Here is a 23,886-nt window from a genome sequence, read left to right on the forward strand (position 1 = left end):
TCCTTTCTTTTTTATTTCGAAATTTTTCATTTTCCTTCGCTTTGCAAAAAAAAATGTTTTCTTTGTTGTTCAGTCTTCAGCCTAATGGATTATTATTTGTGATACACGTTATTCGTATTCTTTTTTTTTTCTTGTTCTTTTTGTGCAGTTTGAATAGTTTGTAATGTGTTTGTAACTATTTATAAATGCGGTATGTATTACCATAATACTAAATACCTAAAGAATATTAGTAATGCTAAATGCAAATGCATAGGAAAAATTCCACCCCTGACACAAAACTTTTGGACAACGTGGTGACATAAGTCTATTTGAGTCGTAAGTTTAATTTTCTGTCACCTTGAGTGTTGTTTAATGTTTGGGAACATTCATTACGCTATCAACACATACTGGTAAACTGTTGACACTGGTATACTGCAATTACCAGTCGTAAAGAACCTAAATCCCTAATGCCCAAATCTCTCATAAATTGGCATGTATTTGTATATCATTATTTTTGAACAGCAGGCGAGGCAACCAAAAATTGAACTCGTAAATAAACCATCTTATGCCACCTTGTCGTTTGAACAATCCGCAGTCCAAAACATCTGGTCCAATTGCCACCTTGTGGTTTGAACAGTCCGTAGTCCAAAACATATGGTCCAATTGCCACCTTGTGGTTTGAACAGTTTGTAGTCCAAAACATCTGGTCCAATTGCCACCTTGTGGTTTGAACAGTCCGTAGTCCAAAACATATGGTCCAATTGCCACCTTATGGTTTGAACAGTTTGTAGTCTAAAACATCTGGTCCAATTGCCACCTTGTGGTTTGAACAGTCCGTAGTATAAAACGTCCGATCCAATAGCCACTTTGTGGTTTGAACTGTCTAGTCCAAAACGACTGGTTTGTATGCCGAAAAGTTTGTATACCATGTTTTTCAAAATTTTAATAATATTGTTGTTGCATTTCAGGTTTTGACTCTTTCAAATGCAAGTGATGGATTCAATCTGGAAAGATTAGAAATGCTTGGTGATTCATTTCTGAAACATGCTGTTACTGTTTATTTATTTTGCACTTATCCAGATGCACACGAAGGTATGATAATATTGCTTTGTCAAAGTGAAGTATTCTGGACACATTATCATATTTACTTATAATTTGGTGTAAAAACCGGGATCAATTGTAAAGTATCCAAATTGGAGGGTTTAAAATTAAATACCACACATCCTCGCATATAAGCCGATCTCACATATAAGCGGGTTACCTAAAAACAGGCCCCAAAACAGTGATTTCATAAGAACTCTCATATAAGCCCACCCTACAAATCGTAACACATCGTAATGCACCTATCACAGCAAAGGGTTGATTGAATTAAGTTGGCATAATGTCATTTCGTTTGAGTGCTATCAGAGTTAGGCGCATATAAGCCGACCCATTAGTGCGGGGGTTCTCACCCTTTTTTCTTTTAAGTACCCCCGAGTCACGAAATAATCAATGTGAACCCCCAGTAATCAGACAACAAACAAAGTTGTGATATATTGACTGAAAATTTGTTGCAACAACTTTTTATTGACCAACTGCTGTAACTAATTTAAATCTTCATGTTGATGTTATTTTCCTTGTCCTCTGCCTAACTAATGAATTCTTGAAATCTCTCTCAAGTTTCAATAAGCATATCACTTTCTGCAATGCTCGCAGCACATTTTTTTTCTTGAGATTTCACAGTTTGCCTTTAGGCCGTGCATTTCACATTGTTGCGTCACAATCAGGGATGGCCAATTCGAATAAAGTATTCGAATGTATTCGAATATCTCCATTCGAATATCTCGTCATTCAAATATCGGAATTCAAGTTCATAAGAATATCGGATATTTGTGTGACGTCACACATTTTCGACGCCGCTTCCAAGACGTTTCCGTTGAATGACAACATTCTCGATAGAAACAATTTAAAATACTGAAAATAAAACTGTAAACAATATAAGTTTTACTGAGGCCCACGAAAAGTAAAAAAACGCTTTCCTAGGCAGTGAAAATCGCAAAATTTCGTGTGCCTCTGGCACACATTATGTTTGGTCGGCGTTTAGAAAAAACATTTGGTCACTAATTGAGGGCGGGATTTGGTCACTAATTGAGGGCCTGATTATCCATTACTTTAAATTGCCGTCGAATATTTTCTGTTAACACTATACAAGGTTCAAAACGCGACTTTTTCCCCGAGTTGTGAGGATGTATATAATATAATTAATCTAAAGTATATTCAATCAATTTTATTGTAATGAAATAAATTTTACTCTGAGATATTACAGCATATTTATTAATATTCATTAACAAGTACATCTAAAAATCTGCCGAATGCGCAAAATACGGATCAAAACAATATTTAATCGGACAGTTTACCTCACGTTTTTATTTTTATGACCGCGGATTGCAATGGTATATAAGAGTGGTGAGGATTTTATTTTGTCGACGCAACCGCAGGTTAAATTGAAGACAATAAATTAATAAAGCAAGACATTTTAAATATGCCCGTGTCGGTCACGAATTCATCACTTTGCACAACAGAAAAATATATATTCGTTGTTATATTATTTGTTGTAAAAGTCGACTCTTTCAACAGGTGGCATAATCGCGGCGATGAATATGTATTTTTAAATTACTGCTAAACTTCATATGTATATTCATTGTATGAAATGAATTATACTCTACACTTAACAGGATTTTATATAGTTATTTGAGATTTTTCTAACGGCGATAACGAGTTGGCAATATTGCAAAAATACGTATCAAAATTAAATACATCAGGCAGTTTATCTCGTAATTTTAGGTCACAGATCCCCGTGGATCGAATAGTAATGTTTTTTTTTGACGTAAGAAGAAGCAACCGCGAGTTACGTTGGACACATTAAATTAATATATAATGATATTTTAGAATGTCGTAGTTGTCATGGATTGAATATTTTACGTAACAGAATGATCATTATACGCTGAAAAGACGGCTCTTTTAACGAGCGTGGAATCGCGGTGGGTGTTACAGGCGGCAATGGGAATTTCCCAATTCGAAAATCCAGGCTGCGCTCTGGCAGTGGTGGTCATCTATTCTCTACTAATTCATTTCTAATTCCAAACACAACAATATGTTACACACAATAACAATAATGGTTCACATAAATTTATATACAAATATACTGGTAGGTAGCCTAGTAGAATACTCTAGGCTTAAATATTAGAATTTTTGAAGACATAATGGATTTTCGATTGTTGTTGCCTGTATTGCCAATAAATTTTATTACTCTCAGAAAAGTAGTATTTTTGTCAATAGACTTGACTATTATCGTAATATCATGGTACCAATGATAGAGAGCGTCGGACAACTCCTAGTAGCTATCTTTTCATATATGGTCATTTGTACAAAGTGAATAATTTTAATGAACTGACTGTGTCACAAGTTGCTATTTTTTTATTGATAGCTATAAACTATCAATTACTTTGTGTACATATACTGTTGGTTTGTGGCTTCATTCTGATATTTCTATTGAAGCTTATTTCCTAATTTACTGGGTTTTAATAAACTAAAACAAAAATGTGTTATTTCCGATTTTAGAATGTATTCGGAATTCCAGATTCGAAAACATTATTTTAGAATGTATTCGGAATAGTTTAGTATTCGGAAATGGCCATCCCTGGTCACAATCACAACAACGCAAGATCAGGGAAAATCTATGCATTTTCCCCTGGTGGTTACTTAGTTTTTCTTTGTTGGGGGACATTAAAAGAAGCAACAGGAAAACTCGACTACCATCCAAGTACCCCTGGAAATCTTTTCCTTCTGAACCCTTGGGGGTTCGCGAACCCCAGGTTGAGAACCCCTGCTTTAGTGCGATCAGAGTTAGGCGCGTATTTTTGGTTTGAACTCGGCTAATATGTGAGGATGTATATTATATGTATGTAATTTTTATAGATGTGTTAAATAGTGGTTAAAGCGTTATACTTGAATATAGTGGCATCGCAGGTTTGAGTTTTATTATTTCTTCACTTATATCAATTCTATAATTAATCTTTCTGCAGGTAAACTATCATACATGAGGAGCAAGAAAGTGTCCAACTACAATTTATACAGGATCGGACAACAAAGAAACTTGCCTAGAAAAATGACTGCCCTGATATTTGATCCTGCAGTAAATTGGCTGCCTCCAGGTGAGAACTTTTATATTCAAAGGGGGAATTTTACATTAATAGAGTAGTTTAGCGACCAGCAAGTTTGACTTTAACCAAGTAAATTCCTATTCTTAACATCCTATATTAGTTGGTGAAATAAAACTGGTACTCCCGTAGTGAGTGTACCAGGTTCGGGTTAGGCCTTGATTTTATTCCGATTTTTCTTATTTTGGTTCTATTACGAGTTCGGGGACTGTCTGTGTTAGCCGAGTGAATATACCCCCTGCCCATAGGTTTCAGTTCCTTCACACACGCTTCTGGAACGCAAAAAACTTTATTGTGCTTCGTGCAAGTAATGGTGGAAACACAGTGTACAGGTGTATTAAACGAAGTGAATATTTATTGAAATTGAACAAATCTGGTTAAGATATATTGAGAGCTGGCTCAATAACAAAATTTTGATTATAACTGGACTATATAAACCCCCAGTACTTTTGTGGTGGTTCTGAGAAAGTTTCAGAAGGAATTTCATAATCAGAAATATATTTCGACGGGCCTATCATTCTATAGTAGAGGATTTTTCATATCTATCCAGGGAGAGGGGGAAAGTCAATATTGGGGCTCCATGCCATTTATAGGAATAGTTGGTTAATAGGTCATTTATAGGATGCTTGAAATTGATGGCTGAAGAAGGAGTAATTGACGAGTAGTTATGTGAACCACCCTACATCAGCGAGGAGTTCATCAATCATCTCGCGCATAATCAATCTCTGCTTCAACTTCAACCCACGCATAGTAATCAGAGATGCTATGACCTGAGCACGAAGTGCCAACCGCCGAGCTAATGATGCGTCAATTATGGAGCCCCTTGTGGCTCATTAGTAATGCACTCATGGTTTGGTTAAGGGCATAACCACTAACATTTCACCATACATATCCTTTCTATATAGTCTATTTTCGTTTTCTTTTATTCTTAGGATACATTGTTGGTGGTGGTATCTATGGTCCTGATACTGGTAATGATGATGATATTTATAAGGATTCACAATATGATAGTTTGGATGATGACATGGAGATTGGTAAGTGTATAGAAAGGTAATTTGTGATAGAAATTGATGATATTAGTGTTGTTATCGAATATTTTTAAACAATATGTCCACGTTCAAAATAGGATATTATTTACATATTTATCTCGAGAGAGAATAAATGCCTCTCGTTCTGAACAAGGCTCTGCACAAGAAGCAATTGATATGTGAAAAACTACTTTTTCTGAGAAGGAATACAATCTTTCAGGTTCAGTATTGCCGACGCAATTCATTACACCCTCTATAAAGGGGTGGGCAGGGGGATTTGAACCCGAGATTTTTACATGCAAGCAATGCTGTCATAATTGAGTCCAACACTTTCACCTAAATAAAATTTGAAACAAAAAATATCCCTCTGGTGGCGTCAGCAAATTTTACTACTGAAAATTTGAAAATGATTGTCTATTATTTTTGTAACAAAAGTGTTTTTTTGATAAATTGATAAATTCACCTCACCACAACAATTTAACAAAACAGACCTCTTCGATACTAAAACTAATTTGCATCAAGTATTTCACTTCATTGTAGCATTAGAAACAAAACTTTTTTCCTATTACACAGGTGTTTGGACTGGTGTTCCTGGTCAGAAATTGTCGCCCAGCGTGGATAAAAGTAAGAATTTAAATGAAGTTCTTTGAATGATTATTTTATATTTTTAGCTGATCGTTTACCAAATTGTTCTTTTTAGTGCCTGACAAAAAATCATCATCAGATGAGAATACATCCTCAACCGAGAAACAAGAAGAAATATTGAATAATAATATAAGTGAAGATGAGGAGGAAGAAGAGGTGTTTGACGAGGTTTGTGCTCAACTAAAATGTAGTGTGAGTGAGATTTTTGAGGTATTGAAAATGTGGTCAGCACCGGAAATGCCAATGCCGTTTATCATTTGAATTTTTGATTTGAAAATTTGTCATTTAAAATCCTTGATTGAAATATTTTTAATTTGAAAATTTATCTATCAGTAGAGGTTTATCCTTCCTCATTGCCTTTGTGCTAGTGGATTCGTATGCATATAATGCAAGGATGCTTATAAAAATTTATCATTTGAAAAATTTGATTTGCAACGCGAACACCTACTGAAACTATTCTTATTTATATGAAGTTTATTATTACAAATTAGTTAAAAACAACTACAAAATATGTATTTAACAAATATTAGTCTGTTTACTTAGGACTTGTTTCTTTAAATACTCCTATCTATTCAGTTCAATATTTCACAACTCTGCTTTTCAGCGATTGCTTGAGAACATTTTCATATTTTTTATTTCAAGTTGGTGCTCTCGTTTTAGGATGAAATTCAAATGATTGATAACATGTTGGGAGGTTGTTTGGTCGGAGGAATGAACGGACTGAATGGAAGTTCTCATTCTGATTATAGAAGACAGAATGGTTTTCCGAGCTTCACTGGAAGATTTATCGATAGGAACGTAATTTTACGAAATGAACAACAAAATCAGAGGAATCAAAATGGCGAATTTGTGATTGATACCTGGACTCCTGTTGATGCGGAAGGTATAATATTATGAATTTTTTAAATTTTTTGCAATGTATTGTTTATTAATGCAGTGCTTTTCAACCTGGGTTTCGCAATACTATTTGAGTCATAAGGGGTGACCCAAAGAAACAGAACCCATAAATTTCTCAATTCTACGAAAATGAAGAAAATTGGAAATTCTGTTTGTGTATCCGTATACCGAAAAGTTTCAGTTTCTTAGAATGTCTGCACAAATGTTGTTTTCTCACTTTAACATGTTTAAAATAGGTTATGTTTCATTCGAGGTCATCCTGTATGTACAATTAAATATGATTTATAACATTCTTTATTGACTTTTGAATTTTGAGGAAGTACAATCATTTTTAGGTAAACCTCTTTGTGCAACTGATCCTTTGTTAATTGATCTTCACACACAACACTCCTTGGCTGATAAATCAATTGCTGATTGTGTTGAAGCAATACTTGGATCTTATTTAACGACTTGTGGACACCGCTCTGCTCAGCTTTTATTGTGTTACTTTGGACTCAAGGTAGAGTTATGAATATTTACGATTAAATTGTAGGTGACGGCATGCAGTTTTCTTAGTCTTTAAAGTGAAATCATTGTATTAATGAAAAGATGGCCAGCCTTTGTAGCAGTGGTTCCAAACCTTTTTTGCTATATATTCTCCTTATTTCTTCCTCACTAGGCGTAAAATACTTTGTTTTTGCCATTTATACAATTTTCAAAAGATTATTAGCAAGAGCTACGCACAACTCGCACTCTGTCTTATGATGTGTGTATAAAGTTGTATTTCAATACGACTAAAAAACTGAACGATATTAGTGAAACTACAAATCTTATGCCCACCATCTTATAGATACGGTGTTATACATTGGATAGGCAATGTCAAGCGAAATCAATGGTCCTGAATGTATATCAAAAAGGAACTACAAAGTAGTAAATTTACAAATGGTCGAAATTATTTGTAATCATCAACTATCTAATGATAATAGGTTTTACCTATTATTTTTTGATGGATTCTGACTATAATTTTTACCTTTGACTAGGTGCTACCTCGCTTGCCACAAGATAAATTGTCAACAGCTGCAAAGCCTTCATATGGATACCTGAAACAACCAACTAACGTTCTTTTGGATGAAAGTCCTTCTGGACTACGAAAACTCAAGTTATTCACCAAAGATCTTGCAGCGTTTGAGCAAAAAATAAATTACACTTTTAAAAACAAAGGATACTTGTTGCAGGCTTTCACTCATGCGTCATATTATCTGAATACTATCACAGGTAAGCGGTAGGCCATAGGGATGGAAATGGTAACTACTATGTGGTCAATGATATTTCCTACATGTTTCAATTTATATTATTCATTTTATTGATAGAAAAACAATTTGCAGTTTGCGTCCAAATAGGATCATACATTCTACATGCTAGTCACATTACAAATACACATACATAATATCGTAATTCAATGTCTAAGAAGGGTTAAAATAAGACAAGTCAATAAGGCTTTTGTGAAAAATAATGTTCGTCCTTTTTAAGTCTGAAGTATACTGACTGAGTTAGGTCTGAGTACCCATTTTATTTAGATGATTTAAGTCGCTTCGATGCGTTGATGCGACTCTGGTTGAGTTAATAACTAGAACCTCCTCAACAATGCTGAAATATATTTTCCTCTTGTTCAGATTGTTATCAACGTTTGGAGTTTCTAGGTGATGCGATCCTTGATTTCCTTATTACTCGTCGGTTATATAACGATCCATCACAACGTCATTCACCTGGTGCCCTCACTGATCTTCGTTCCGCACTTGTCAACAATACCATATTTGCTTCTCTTGCTGTTCGACACGATTTTCATAAATTTTTCAAGGTCAGACAGAATCATCATTATATAAACTTTATTTTGAAGAAAAATGTTAGTGGAATAAGAGCGGATGAAAGGATTAATGTTATGGTAGTACTTGGTTCAGCTAGGCGGTTGGTGCATCGTACGAAGTGTTAGGAATATGCTTGTTATAGCACCTCTGATTACCCTGTGTGGATTTGCAGGTTCGAATTTTATGAGTTATAATTATGTGCAAGAAGATTGCACCAACATTGGATGGTTCTTGTAACCTCTGGTCCGTTTCGACTTTATCTACCATTAAGTCCATGAGTTTGAAACAAATTAGTGGTTAAACATTTCCTTTGTCAACTTAAAACTGATAACTGAACGAGAGGCCATGGTTCAGCATATGATAAGTTATCTAACGGTGATTCTCATCTCCCTCAGGATAAATAAAAAATTGATATCCTATCCTACTTGTGTGAATCCTTTGATCAGGTTGTCTTGCCGCACCTTTGTAATCATCGCTTCACTGCTTAGTAATTAGTATTTGTTTACCTACATGTTTGTATGAGAGTGCTGCTCTGGTGATGGTTTATTACAGTCTGTAACAATCTCACATAACTAGAATTGTCTTTCATATTTTGTTAAAATGTTTCTTGTAGGCTGTATCTCCTGAATTGCACCACATTATTGATGGTTTTGTTCGCTATCAACAACAGCAAGACGATGCACAAGGTATGGATGCTCAACTCGCCAAGAAATATTATTCGGAAGAAGATAATAATGGTTCAGATGAGGGGAATCCTGTTATTGTTTCTCCTGGTGATTTATTTGGAGATCAAGATGATGCAGAGGAAGAGGAGGATGAAGATGTGGAGGTGCGATTCTTTTTTTTTTTAAATGAAGCATGAGAAAATGTAGGAAAAATGGATGGATCATGGATAACTATGATGGCATTGCAGGTTAAAATCCCGAGTTCCAATCCCATGCACGAACCTTACTCTGAGTATGATAAATTAGGCGGGCAATGTCGGATTGGAACAATTCTAGTTTTTCCGAAGTTTTTCAAAGTTAGTTTTGAACCAATTGCCAACAAGATAATTGTTTATTTTACTTTTTATTATTTATTATATGGCATCTTTTGTATTAACAAGTCTCTGCACGAGCAATTATGAGAGAAGTTACTATTCTTATAAAGACTGCATATCTGAATAATTACATTCTGAATGAAGTGGTAGCCATAGGTTGAAAATTGGAATACGAGATTTTTAAACTCCAATGCCAACATAGTGTCTGTGAGTAGAGTGGATTTACTTGAATTCACTCAACGTACTCAAATTGACATTTGAACGCCTATTTTTCATTATGCATGAAAAAATGCACGTAGAACTATGATATCACAGTGACATCATTTCTTGACGCTGTTTTTCAAGTTTTGACAGTTTATTGCATTCACCAGTACTTGACACCAAATACTGTTAATGATATACTTGTTTATTTGAAATACAATTTTACACGCATACTAGATATCACGTTATTTTGAATTTCTCTTAAATCCCTATTTGAATCTCTTAAAAACATCCAGTATCGTGATACAAGATGGTATTTGGTTAAAGTTTTACCAACTGTCTCTTAAATTTATTGTTGCAATTTATAGCTGCATTTATTACTTGCATTATGATTTTATCTAACATTTGTTTACTAACATTTTATTACCTTGCGTCAGTATCATAAACTATCCTATGTGTTCGAATGTATTAAATTTGAGCGATAAATTATACCATCTATGCATAAGTTGTGAATTGATATTAGTTGAGTACAGTCCTGAACATGTAATGTAGTATTCTTTGGTATTTTAGGTTTTTGCAATAACCGTAACATTCTTTTGAAACCACCTTGATTATAAGACAATATTTTGACTCTAATAAACATTTGAAAAAGTGGTTGAAGTGTTAAGCCTTGACAAGCCGGGAAGATTCCCAGTGATGGACAAACTACGACCTGAAGCGTTCGACCTGGCCCACTTGTGTCCGCTGAAATTATGACTTTAGTTTTTATGAATATAAATTTTGTTGCAAATATCGATGAAAAAATGAATTTTTTGCTAAAATAAATACCGTAATTCCCCACGTATATTCCGCTCGAATATAATGTGCAAAACGAGCCACTTATACCTCAAACTCACCCATATTTATGTCATTCTAAAAGTAGTGTCGCTGCCGAGACTAGTGCCCGAAACTAGCGTTTGGGCCTGCAAATTACATTTTTCATTCACAGTTCCACTTTGAGTTTTGAACCTCTGGCCCAGTGACAAAGTCTATTATCTGTAACTGGCCCACTGAGAAAAGTAATTGCCCACCCCTGTTCCAGACTATAGTAACTCCTTACCTAGCAGGGGCTGCTTGTGTAGGACCTTGTTCAGAGTAAAATATGTTGTATGTAAGAATAAACTTTGAAATATCTCAATTTGTGATAGGTGCCGAAAGCTCTTGGTGATATTTTTGAGTCAGTCGCTGGAGCAATATACATGGATAGTGGGATGGATTTAGATGAAGTCTGGAGAGTTTATAAACCAATGATGAATCCACTCATTGAAAAATTCAGCTCATGTGTCCCACGTGCCCCAGTCAGAGAATTATTGGAAATGGAACCAGAGACTGCAAAATTCAGGTAACCTTACCGTACTTTTGTACATTGGATCAATAGCCACAGTTAGATCACAGAATTGTAGATTCAGACTAATCTTGATTCTTTTTTCTTTGATGTACTAGCAGTCCCCAAATTCAGAGTCTAGTCACGAGTCTGAGTAATTCCATTCAGATTACTCGAGTCACTTGGTAAATGGTTCCTCAAGTCGAGTAAATGACTCAAGCGTTCAAGCATAATTGAAAATAGATTTTTTAAAGTCCATTGATCTTAGCAGATCAGTGGTGCTTACAATAACAAATAGTAGGTACTCTTCTCAGTTTCGGGCAGTGCTGGGAAGGCCCCATTGACAACCCATCATTTATCATCTAAGACTCAAAGTGACTTGGGAATCTTCAACTAAAAATTTAGCTTAGTGATTGACATTGATTTGTACCCAACACTGTAGGGCTTTAAACCTTACTTTGAGGAAACTTGTTGCTAGATCTTTCAAATTTCATTCAACATTCCAGCGTTATACGGAAAAGAAATCTTCGAAAAAGCTATGTCCGTGATTTAAATATAACCACTTTATTTTGCAGCTGGGCTGAAAAAAGATGTGATGGTAAAGTGAGAGTCACTGTTGAAGTTATCGGCAAAGGATCATTTAAAGGCGTCGGCAGAAGCTACAGAATTGCCAAATCCGCTGCTGCTAGAAGAGCATTGAGGTTTTTGAAATCACAAGCAGATGATGTCTGAGTGTGTGTTTTAAAAATCAGCCCCCAATCAGTCTTGTGTTGTTATTCAGCCTGCATGTATGAATGAATACTGTGTCTTCATGTATTTAAGCCAATCATGAAACCTCTACAAAGTTCAGATTTTTACATCAGATCATTGTCTTTTGCTGTTTTGTATTTTGTATGATGACGTCAGCATGTTTCAATACAAAGGCTATTCTGCACTGTTAGTTCAAGATTTTTCTTTGCGGGGGTTGGTCTGGCACATCAGTATTCATCGGAGGTGAAGGAAGATAAAACTGAACTCCCTAGCTGCCTTTCACCTATTCCGAGGTTCCTTCACACAAACATTACTTGATTGTAATAAAGTAGGCGAACAAAATTAGATAGTGCCCTCATTGAACAAGCAGATTTGTTTCAGTAACTCCTTTATTATTCACACATGCATAATAACAATATTTCTGACTGAATCGTATTAAGGACATTCATTGTTTTCTATAAATACTTCATCAAAATAATGGTTCATTTTATTTATATTAATTATAGTAGCGGCCATTTTGAGGTGTGTGCCAGCCAATGCTGTAGTAATATACGCTTCATATGACCAATATAACCAAAACCATATCTTCAAAAATGAGTGTTACTTGGTTCAGTCATTATACTTTACACCTTCAAAAGAAAAAAGAAAATACAACAGAAGCAAAATAAAAAGATGGCTTTTAATTGGTTTTCAAGCATGACTTGTATGATTGGATTCATCCCTGACAAATGATAAAATAAAAGCAACAGCTCACATAGTTCATTGAATAAATCAGAGTTAAATATATTATTCTGTATTCAGGCACAAATGATTTAAATTTTATGACTGGAACAATCTGTATATGTCCGCAGACAAAAAAAATATATTTCACCCTGGGTAAACAAACAGCTGATGGCTTAGTGATAACAAAAATAATAATTACTTGTTCATGCCCACAAAGATAGTTGTTCTTAATAACTTAATTCGCTTTTTTAGCAAAAATTAACCATACAAAAACACATTCAATAAAAATTATAACAGAACTGCATTATTGACAAATCACGTTCTCTCAATAGTTGCATAGCGTAAAACTATGCAAAATCACAAATCCAGTTTTTCATTGAAGCAACATGAACATAAAAATGAGAATGGATGATTGTGTATGATATGTACAATGTAATAGCAGCTTAATGAATAAATTATGCAATGCAGTATATATAATAAGACTCCATAAATATATACCAATAATATTTCTTATGCATCTACAATTTACGGCAGACTTTTCAGAATACAAAATTTTTTATTTTTGCTATCCATGTAATATGTTTGATAAGATTGAGTTTCAAAATATGGCATAAGTTTCGAGAGCAAAATCTTTTTTCTCTTAATCAAACTAATAGTTGGAATATCCATACTGGCTAATTTTGTACAAAAATTATCGGTTTGTCTCTTGAATGTTGAGGGTAAAATATTTTATTGGCAGTGAAAACCCTCATTGTATAGCATCTCCTACCTAGCTGTTACCATAAAGACACAATTCAAATTTAAGAGATGAAACAAAAATCTTATAATACGCCTAATGTTTGCATTGTATTCAGAGTTAATTTTCCCAGCAAGTAAGTACATGGCCAAATGTGGCTGTCGACCACATAGAAGATTGCGAAGTAATCTATTGCGCAGTTGGGTGTTGTATCATGCTCCCGCTGTAGAGAGACAGTGTAGCATAGTGCACTTACAACACACTGGAATAGACAGTCTGCACGGTTGAAGGAGTAAATTTTACTTTTGTAACTTGCCAAGGCGTAAACAAGATTGATACCCCTTTTATAAATTAATTCATAATCGAAGAATCCCTTGATTATTTAAAATATTGAAATAATTAAATAGATCTAAACTGCGGTTACTGTAAGATGATAACATGAACAAACGAGTGATGATTCCCAAAATACATTATTAATTATTAGAGCTATTGAATGAAAACCTGGGCAAGATGTTAGCTCTAAAATATTGATTCATGATTAACACAATAAAAAGCATGGCAGTATTCTACAATACAACATTCTTGCACTTTTTTATGATTCGACTACAATATACAACGGTTTTCAATGATAGAGAAAAATCATGACGGAAGACTGATTTAGATAAACCTGCATAGGTACTAATAAGATGTTAAATGATGATTGAATTTTACTACTAATTGATGTAAAAGGAAAATAGCAGCTTGATATTTAACTGGTTTAAATATCGAAGAATTGTACAATTTTTCCGCAAAAATTTGTTCAAAATGATTTATATGTGTGATAAGATGGCAGTACTACAAAGAAATTACTTATGACGAATTCTACTGACTAATAACTAGAGATGAGTCTTGATGGGATGAAGGACGGAAGCACTGAATTGCAATGACTTAAGCCTATACTTGGATCTCTGCGTTCATTAGTTCTCAAACTTCATGTGTTTGATAAACACGAACTTTGTGGGGATCTCACTCCCGCTAAATGCAATAGAGATCCTGCAGCTAGTTTAATTTCTTCTTCATCTTCCCAATTTATGGAAATACTATCTTGTCTTCTCTTTCTAGCAGATGCTTTCTCCAGCGCATTTCCTTGTTCTGATGCAGCAATTCTTTTACTGTGTCTTGTCTGTGTTGACGATCTTGTTCCATAAGGTGATGAATGTGTAGTCCTCGTTCGAACAACTTTTTTACTATTCTTTTTTTCAGATGTGCTTTCTTTAGAAAGAGAACGTTTTCTTGTTCTACTCCTTGATTTGATTTCCACTTTCGGTGAATCTTTTCCACTGTCAACATCGCTGTTTGTATCATCAAATTTTGAGCTTTTCTTGCTATTTCCAGATTTATTAGATTTGTTTTTTGTTTGAAAACGAACTTTTAAACCCTGCTTCGGGGAGCTTCGTTTCGACCTGCTTTTACTAGACTGTCTTCTAGATTCTTGTTCCGTTGATTTTGAATTTCGTTTCCGTTTGTTTTTTGTCGATGAGGTATCATTTACTTTTCTTTTTTTTCCACCACGCAAGCTTGCGAATCCGCTGTCACCTAGATCGCACTCTTCACCATACAAGCCAGATTCCTCGTCTTCTGTTTCAAAATCCGTTCCACAAGTTTCGAACTCGTATGCAGCATCTGGTGCGGACTTATCACTGTCTGGTGAGGTACATCTATCACCTGTTTCTTCCTCACGATGTCGTGCGAGGGATATTGTTGTGTAGGTATGATCATCAGCAGGATCGGTTATTACGATTGGTATGGATCCAATTATATCTCTAAAAAAAGAATCGAATAAGCTCAATGAATTGATATGGTATGGAAAAATACTTAACTTGTATTAAACTTTTCAAAAAATTGAGCGTATAAAGGGTGTTCATAAAGTCCTGTTACAATTACAATTTTGGTATGAAGTTAGTTTTCAATATTTGTTTTAATCAGTGTTTATTCAAATTTAATTTAATACACCTGTAGAAGCAAACAAACTATATTGGGTATTGGGTGTGGACAAATTAAATACCTTCACAATTTAAAAAATTGTAAGACCTCATGAACGCCACCCTGTACTATGGTATTGCCCCAAATCAGAACATTCAAATTGAAATTAACCATAAAGTAGAAGTATGGATAGCCTTAGTTAGAAATTTACAAGGACATTTATATAAAACAAAGTAAACATAAGTTACAGACAGAGTGAGTGCAAGTGACTCGATCAAAAATACGAAGGAACACATAACAATTTTTTACTTTGATAATTGAATTTACTTAATTTCTTTATTATTATATCGATCGTCATAGTATTATCAACATACCTGCTCCTACTGCATATTTCTGCCGTCAGTTCCTGAATGGTACTCTTCACATTAGGTGATTGTTGATCAATAGTATCTATGTAAAAAAAATTCATTTTATGAGCCATTGTCATTTTCAAACCTTATTTAAATAACATATTTGGGCAAAAAAGCTAGTCAGGCCCAAAATGAAATCTTCTATACAAATTACATACTGGTAAATAGTGAAAAATACAAAGCATCAAATAAGAAGTCATGATCTAGTCGTTTATTTAAAAAATTCTGATGCGCCGGGATGAAGAAAATACTAGAACATGAGGTTATAATTCAGTAAAATGACTTGAACATCAATAGTGCTAGTAGTGTCAAAATCAACTATGGATGTTAGTTTAATTATTTATGCCTGTCTACCAGATTACATTCTTAGATTCTCCAGCCCCCAATCTATATACATGTTTATTTTTGTCATAAATAAAGGCAGCCTCTCACATTATGTGTATGATATCACAAATCTAATTTCAGTATCAAAAAATATGGATTTCGCCATACATACCTGTCCCTTTTAATCCCATTAAGTTGAGGGCTGCTGATGCAACGTCTGGATCTATAAAGCACAAACACGACATTATATTTAACACATACAAACAAATTTTAAGTATTTTATTATGATATATATATATATATATAGGAATATTTCACTTTTGACGACATGTGGCAGCTGGCTGTTTATTAGCGTGTGATGTTGTCCGTGGTAACTGATCGCGCTGATGACCGTTTCGCGCGTTGGAGTGCGACTCTAGTGCAAATGTCGTTATAAGCATCGATATAAATATTATTATTAAATCGTTACGCGAGAAATAAGACTACGGGAATTATCAGTATAAATTTTGTGCCATTTTAACACATATCCAATAACTAAATGATACAATGAAAAATGATTATTCGCCTAGCTTGATATCCCGCATGTATTCCCTTGCGAAATTCTGTTCCGATTTGTTATGTGTATTATGCTTGGTCATATATTATTGTTGCATGGTGCAACACTACATAGTCTTATTCACACCTCGATATTAACGAGATGTTTTTGTTTTCGATATCGATATAATAGGCGCTAAAGGAGTGAAATAGTTAACGCATTGCATTTTTTGTGTTGCATTTTTTGTGTGAAGGCACTCAGTCACATACCGAGTCGAAATCGAAATTACGAATTCGCCCGAGTCGGAATTACAAACATTCGATGGTGATAAAATTAGTCATAACTTTCTACTAAAACTCAAAAAACGTTAATTTTACAAACTACAGAGCGTCCTCAAAAAGACTATTTACGAAGTTTGCCTACGTCCAAATTCCCGCTATCAAAATTTGATTTTCTTGGAGTCGGGAGTCCAAATTTTTTACAACCCGGAGTAGAAATCAAAAATCAAATTTTCCAAATCCGGAGTCCGAGGGAGTCAATTATAAATTTTCTACGATTCCACAGCCCTGGTCGCATAATATCATATTATTTTCTGATTCACTCTCTAATTTCTATTAATAGGCATTTTATGATTTTTCAAACTAAATTTATTAGTTTAACAAAAGTATAACAAATAACAAAGTGAAACAAGTATAAGAATAACTCTGCGCAATAATTAATAGTTACGATCACAAACAACAAAATTTCTTCAGCACGCGACCCGTACCAGATTACGCACAACACATCTTTTAACAATATTAATTTTGACACGACGAATTTCAAATTTCGCCATCGATCAAGAATCGCATTCTTATATGCACAGGTACTTTCCAGTTACAAAATATGGACCCGTCGGCGTATTAGATCACAGGTGAACTATTTAAATAATGATCTACTATTGAAGCAAAGTCGCGCGTAACACGTGCAGCGCAAACAGATCGCGCTATGTTTCACACACAATCACCGAAGACATTTCAAAGCGTAATTTGCGACTTTTGTGAAACTCAACAATCATTGTTTTTAAAAGTGTACTGCATTAGGTTATCGTATATGGCGTTCGTTATTAATGTACACTTTTATTTAAAGTTTAAACGTATCATGGGTTTCAAATGTGATAAAATACGGCGTTATGTGAGCAGTTTATAAACTTTTTATGATAAGGTGTTGTCAAATCATTCAAAATAAAATTGTACGTAACTTGGGAGTAGCAATACATCCCCATAAAGCCAAGTCATAGTCACAAAAACCAGACATCATTTTTGATAAAAGCAGAAATTTTTTCAAATCTGCTGAATGGGCTCTGTTTATTTAGTAAATTTGATCAAATTCCTTCACAGTGTGTTTCACAACATGACGTTCATTCGAGTGAAACGAGGGGAACAGAAATTCGAAACCCAGTTTAAAAGTTGCCATGACAACACTAATAACTGGTTGTCGTAACGGTTCGTGATTTTAAGACTTTTGTTTGAACAAAGTAATGGTGTTTTGATGTAAAACGTCCAAAGTAACAGAAAGGCGATACGTGTCGCATGTAAGTTTTAGCACATAATATGTTTTTTAAATACACGGCAACTTTCAAAATTTGATTCAAGTGACCAACGATCGTATCTACCACAAAAACAATGCAGTTATATTCCACAAAAATTTATTATTAAAATTATCGACAGCAAAATGAAATTCCGTGCGCGCTGATATAAGTACCTAACTGTATAAAACATCGCAACATATTGCAGAATTTTCGGCTGTTGGTAGGCGTAATAATAAATTCGTGATAGCCGGTAAATGTACTAAATTTACAGTTCCGAGTAAACTTTTATAAAAAAATCGTGAATCTAACACAATCATTACCGTTGATACAGATGGAAATCTTGTGTAGGGACAATACAAATTCGCGCGGGAAAGTCCAATGAGAAAGTCACAAATGGCGCTCATGTTTACCCATTAAATATTGACATACAATCGTGTACAGCTTCATCTTATTAAAATGACATCTGCTTGACATCGCGAATAAAAAATTAAGTGTGGCGCTGAATTTCGAGTGAATGTATATACATGCCATATTCCATACTAAAGTGATTCAAGCACAGAAAGAGCTTATAATTACAGCACAGCGAAGTTTATAAAAATAATACGAAAAATTCGATACCGAATACGCCTTCAAGAATCGACATCGCACTCGGCGCATTTGATCCATTTTCTTAATAACCTAATATTCTGGGACACACAAATGTATGTTTACGTAACAGTATTTATTTCACTTGACTTTGCTATGAAAAATTACCAATTGTCCTTGACGAAGGCAAAGGATAATAATTGATTGAACAAACAAGACAGATGTAACGACGCCCAACGTGGTTGTTTTTTGGCGCGAAAGTATCACGTGATAACGTGTGTGTACTGTGGGGCGCCTTTGTTGCAAGTAACAAGATTGTATTGTTGTCAAATTTTCAAATATGTTGGCTTAGAGTCGATATATCTAAGAATTATGTTGTAGATTACAAGGTTACAATGACAAAAATATTCGCATAGAATTTGCGCTAAGTCTATTTTTGTTTATAATGTTATATTCCTAATCCTGATATCTCAACGCAATCCTTTTTAATAATGTCAACATACTTGAGCGGGAATTGTACAAAAGCCGTGGATTTAAGGAGTACCGTACTTAACTGGAATTACTACTACTATCACACACAATACACAAAATACAAATATGATATAAATCAACATAATCTCCAAGTACATTCTCAAACATGATATATTAATTGTTCACAACATCTACTTTTAAATAGCATTATGCCATTTCTGCTATAAATTTTAGAAAAATTGGAAACTACCATAAATATTATTAATTACTTTAATGAAGTGATGCTAATAATCTAAATCTCACTATCAAATGCTTCTAAAGTAAGAAACAATAAAAACTACTTCCACAAGATAGACCTATATATAAACCAATAATTCAAAAAGTTAGCTAAATTTTCTGGTGTATGTAGGACTCATATAAAACTTTGAAACTAAGCTACAAAGTGTTTTCAATAAATTCAATAGAAATCAGAATGTGAAAAGTGGATTAATTTGTTGAGATACTTGTCTATCAAACCCCTCACCATAATATGCTTTATCCACCTGTGAACATACCAGACTATTGCATAATTTTTTCTATTCTACAATATATCTTGATTATTCATGTTTTTACTTTTTTTTACACTTGTATTCTACCATGATAAAACATTTTATTTTTATATATATATTATAAAAATTTCAATGCACATACCTGTCCATGATGTTTGCGATGGAGTCATGCTTGGAGACCAAAGAGGAACTCGTCCAGACTTCACTCTGTAAAACAAACTAGGTAAGTTAGCACCGCAAAACATCAACAAAAACAATCTCAACTCGCGGCCCACAACATGGCCCACCAAGCCATTTAGTGTAGCTCTTGTCAAAACACATAAAATCCTAATCCAACAGTTTATGTTTGAAAATACGCTCACTCGGGTAAAATTACATAACGTATTTCTGCTCTTGTCGCTGCGCTATATCTTTCGCCGTTTTGCCCGGTGCCTTTATTAATGTAAGGCCAAGCTATACCCGCATTCTCTTTTATTGGCCTTTCACGGCGCTCTGGTGGCCGCCAATGTATTTCGCTGCTGCAGGCTCTCATAGTGCTTGCTTACAACATTATATTGTAACATAATTTAACATTGCGTAAATTTTTTATTTCGTTGATATACATAAAAAAACTAAATTCTTTTGTGTGGCCCAGCTAGATGTCTGAAGTTGGTTCTATGGTCCACCGACAAAAATGGTTGCACACCCCTGTCATACAAAGCAAGGAAACATACCCTGGAAGTAAGCTGGCAAGGTTATTCAATGATAACGGCTGACGCTGACACATTCCTCCTGGATACAGATATGGATAGAAAGGTGTTCGCTTTAAAGCTTGTATCAAGTTTGGTCGATAAGCTGGATCTATACACCAAAGAGATCCTTTTATTGCATCATGTGTATTGTTGTTCTAAAAATAATAGAATATGATATTGAATAACAACACAATGCAATAAATCATTCAATTTCAAATTATTTGCTACATATGGGTAGAGTTTTAATGTGCGGCAAATCATTGCTGTTCTATACAATAGAAGAAAAATGATAATAATTACAGGACAATTTACAGTGGACTAAAACGAACATATTCCTGTGTATGATCAAGCCTTTAGTTGGAAAGGATTCTATGCCTCTAAATCCTATTATATGCGAGTAGATGTGAAAATATTCATGTAAATGAGAAGTAATGTACAATCAAAATCATAACACTCCAAAATCAATCAAACAATTTTCTATTTACTGATTGCTGACAGTAGCGATGAAATATTAAAAATAATTCTAGGAGCCAAGTGATAATATATTTCATGCCATGGCTATTTTTTATCTATCATGAGATGCAGTTATTCTCACCTACTATGACTTACATATTCAGGTACTCCCGTAGTATGTGTACCAGGTCAGGGTTAGGATAATTGCATCATAAAGCTATCTTATTCTAACCAATTACTATCTTGATGTGCGACATAGCACTTCAGGTAGATAGTCAAAACGTGCTCAAGTCTGTATTTTCTGATTGTTAAAACTAGAATTTGCAAGCATGGTGTTTACTTTGTCAGAGACGCAGTTTGTACAAACATAGTGTGACTGGCATTAAAATAATAATTATCAACTGTTCGGGTTAATCCTCACGTAAATTTATCTTTTGTAGGAAAGAAAAAGCATATTTGCATGTTCTACAAACAAGTAAACAAGCAATGCATTTCTTGCAAGTAAATATATATATATACCGTTAATAAACGAAATAAAAAAATGATAAATACTCCTTTAAAGTATTAAATTTACACAAATACACACAAAATTAAAATCATTGCCTATCATAAATAAACAGGGAATACAATTCAGTGTAGGATTATCAATTCCATAATATAGCGGGTTGAGTCTAATTTTCTGTAGGCGAAATAGAGACTTAGCATCAATGTAAATATACCAGGAGTCTTTTAAATAAAACTGTTGTCTATAATATAGTGAGAGAGAACACAATTAAGTTATTTTTTACTTTATCAGTTTGGGATATAAAAATACACGGGAGGAAAATTACTAAAACCAAGACATTTCTTACCGTTTCTGCTTTCTTGAAACATTTATTCAAAGATAAATTATGTCTTATTGAATTCTTCCAACCCGAAGGTGCAGTTCGAAAATATGGAAAATGCTTGCAAACCCATGAATAAATATCCTGAAAATGTATGAAGATGATGAATGACTTTAGTTAGGAATTTGAAAAAAATGAAAATGGCTTTGAATTAAATTCACGACACAATGTTAATAAAACATGACAATTTGCAACAGAAAAATTCCCAGGAGAAGAAAGTTTTGAACATGATCAAATAGCATCATTAATGGTTACTTAGGAATTCAAAGGAATACAAAGTTACAAATATGCATTTTGTATTTGAAATAATTTCTCTCGAACATTATCAGCCATTCACTAAGTAAATAATAACCTACTAACTAACATTATAAAGACCTTTTTACAGTATCTCTGTATTTATAGTATTTTTAAGTCAAAGACATAAAACTTACTTTAACTGGAAGCTTTTTTTCAGGTGAATCTTCAACGGCCATAAATATAAGACAACTGAACGAATATGGAGGTTTTCCATTTGGACTGTAAGGTTGTCCATACTGCCTCGTCGCGAATCCACCCTTAATTAAGACAAATATATTAAAATAAATCATATAATGAGCAGAGACAAAAATTTGAATTTTGAATTGAACCATTTGTCAATTTAATGTAGGCTATATAAGTGAGGTATAAAAGGAATAAGGAATCTATAAGCCTGGCCCAACACTTACGAACACGCCAGACTCAGATTCCAATTCCACAGCATAATATATACAATAGTTTAATAAAAGGTGAATCAAAACTATTTACCTGGCCACTACAATCTACTTTTGATTTAGCTGTGAAAACAGCTTTATTCTCGGCATATCCAATATCATCGTCTTCTCCTGATTCGTCACCACTCAAACTAATACCAGCATCATCAGGATTACAACTTCGAATAGTTTTTGTCAAACTTTTATCATTTTCGATAAGCCATGATAAGCTTGTAAGATCATCATCTGAAGGGTTATTGATTTTTTTATTTTCATGAGAAAATTGAAAACTCCCATCATGATTTGATTCCTGCTTTATGGGAGATGGAACAATGCTGGAGAGTTTGAAATTCATAAAATTTGCAAGATTCTTTCCAATATCATCATCTTTCTTTTCTGTATCAATCTCTTGTTTTTCATGCTTTATGATTTTCTGTGGGCGTCCACGGATGAATAGAGGTGATTTGGACGTCGTCAATTTTATTGTTGTGGTAGGTATTTCCACAGATATTCTTGTAGTGTTATTATTTGCCGACTTGACATCCCTTCTGACTGGAACTGCCATCTTGTTTTTCGTATTCTTAATCAAAGTTCTGTTGACGACTATCTTTCCTATTCCCAAGGCCTTGACAACGGAAACATTGTTTGCGTCGCTATTTTTGAAAAGTTGTAACAAATTCGTTTTGGGAATTTGATTACCGTCTCCATTCTCTGGTGCTGGTTTCAATCTTACCACAAACGTATTTCTATTTATTGGCGTCGATTTTCGCTCGATATTGTTCAATGCGACGTCATGATTTGTTGTCTTGGTAACAGGTGACGCAACTCCATTATGTTCCATGTTCCGACTGATACTTGCCGTAGCACCGGTCGATGGCGACGACATTTCATTAAGAATCATAATTATATTACTATCTTAAGCACGATAAGAATTTAATCACAACATGTTCGCAAAAGATGACAGCCGAATGCAAAGAAAACACCTAAACATTGAAAACAATGATATAATTAAAGATTCCAATCGCCCATGTGTTTCTTGATTAATCGTCTTCGTATCACATTGAAATCGCAATTTTACATTCGTTGTTAATATCCCAGCAACAAATAGAAACACGTATCACGGATTCGCCAAAAGCAATTATCGGCAATTTAAACCTACAATAAGAGTAAAAAGCACATTTATATATTTATAAGTTAACTCGCTTGCGTAGTAACGGTAGCTAGGCGGAATATTAACATCAAATCACGAACTCGAACATGAAAAGCTATGCCTCTCAACTGTAA

General features: G+C 34.2%; 2 protein-coding genes across 2 annotated transcripts in view; one reads left to right on the plus strand and one right to left on the minus strand.

The window, feature by feature from the left end:
- Positions 1-12,135, plus strand: part of LOC120336896 (endoribonuclease Dicer-like) — a 35,610-nt gene extending 23,475 nt beyond the window's left edge. The window contains exons 27-38 of the mRNA XM_039404676.2: positions 948-1,071; positions 4,044-4,172; positions 5,111-5,212; positions 5,780-5,830; positions 5,907-6,019; positions 6,512-6,734; positions 7,084-7,247; positions 7,768-8,002; positions 8,401-8,585; positions 9,206-9,421; positions 11,020-11,213; positions 11,771-12,135. Of these exons, the coding sequence (XP_039260610.2) occupies positions 948-1,071; positions 4,044-4,172; positions 5,111-5,212; positions 5,780-5,830; positions 5,907-6,019; positions 6,512-6,734; positions 7,084-7,247; positions 7,768-8,002; positions 8,401-8,585; positions 9,206-9,421; positions 11,020-11,213; positions 11,771-11,927 (1,893 nt within the window). The 3' untranslated portion in view covers positions 11,928-12,135. The remainder of the gene's footprint in view (positions 1-947; positions 1,072-4,043; positions 4,173-5,110; positions 5,213-5,779; positions 5,831-5,906; positions 6,020-6,511; positions 6,735-7,083; positions 7,248-7,767; positions 8,003-8,400; positions 8,586-9,205; positions 9,422-11,019; positions 11,214-11,770) is intronic.
- Positions 12,136-12,605: 470 nt separating this feature from the next.
- LOC120335258 (uncharacterized) lies at positions 12,606-23,886 on the minus strand. Its single transcript, XM_039402742.2, has 8 exons — positions 22,658-23,886; positions 22,306-22,428; positions 21,842-21,958; positions 20,520-20,692; positions 19,949-20,013; positions 16,273-16,323; positions 15,741-15,816; positions 12,606-15,206 (listed from the first exon to the last, which is right to left on the minus strand). Exons 1-8 carry the CDS (start codon positions 23,501-23,503, stop codon positions 14,375-14,377), a joined length of 2,283 nt encoding a protein of 760 aa, XP_039258676.2. The 5' UTR covers positions 23,504-23,886; the 3' UTR covers positions 12,606-14,374.

This window comes from Styela clava, chromosome 2, assembly GCF_964204865.1.
Source record: "Styela clava chromosome 2, kaStyClav1.hap1.2, whole genome shotgun sequence".
NCBI lineage: Eukaryota > Metazoa > Chordata > Ascidiacea > Stolidobranchia > Styelidae > Styela > Styela clava.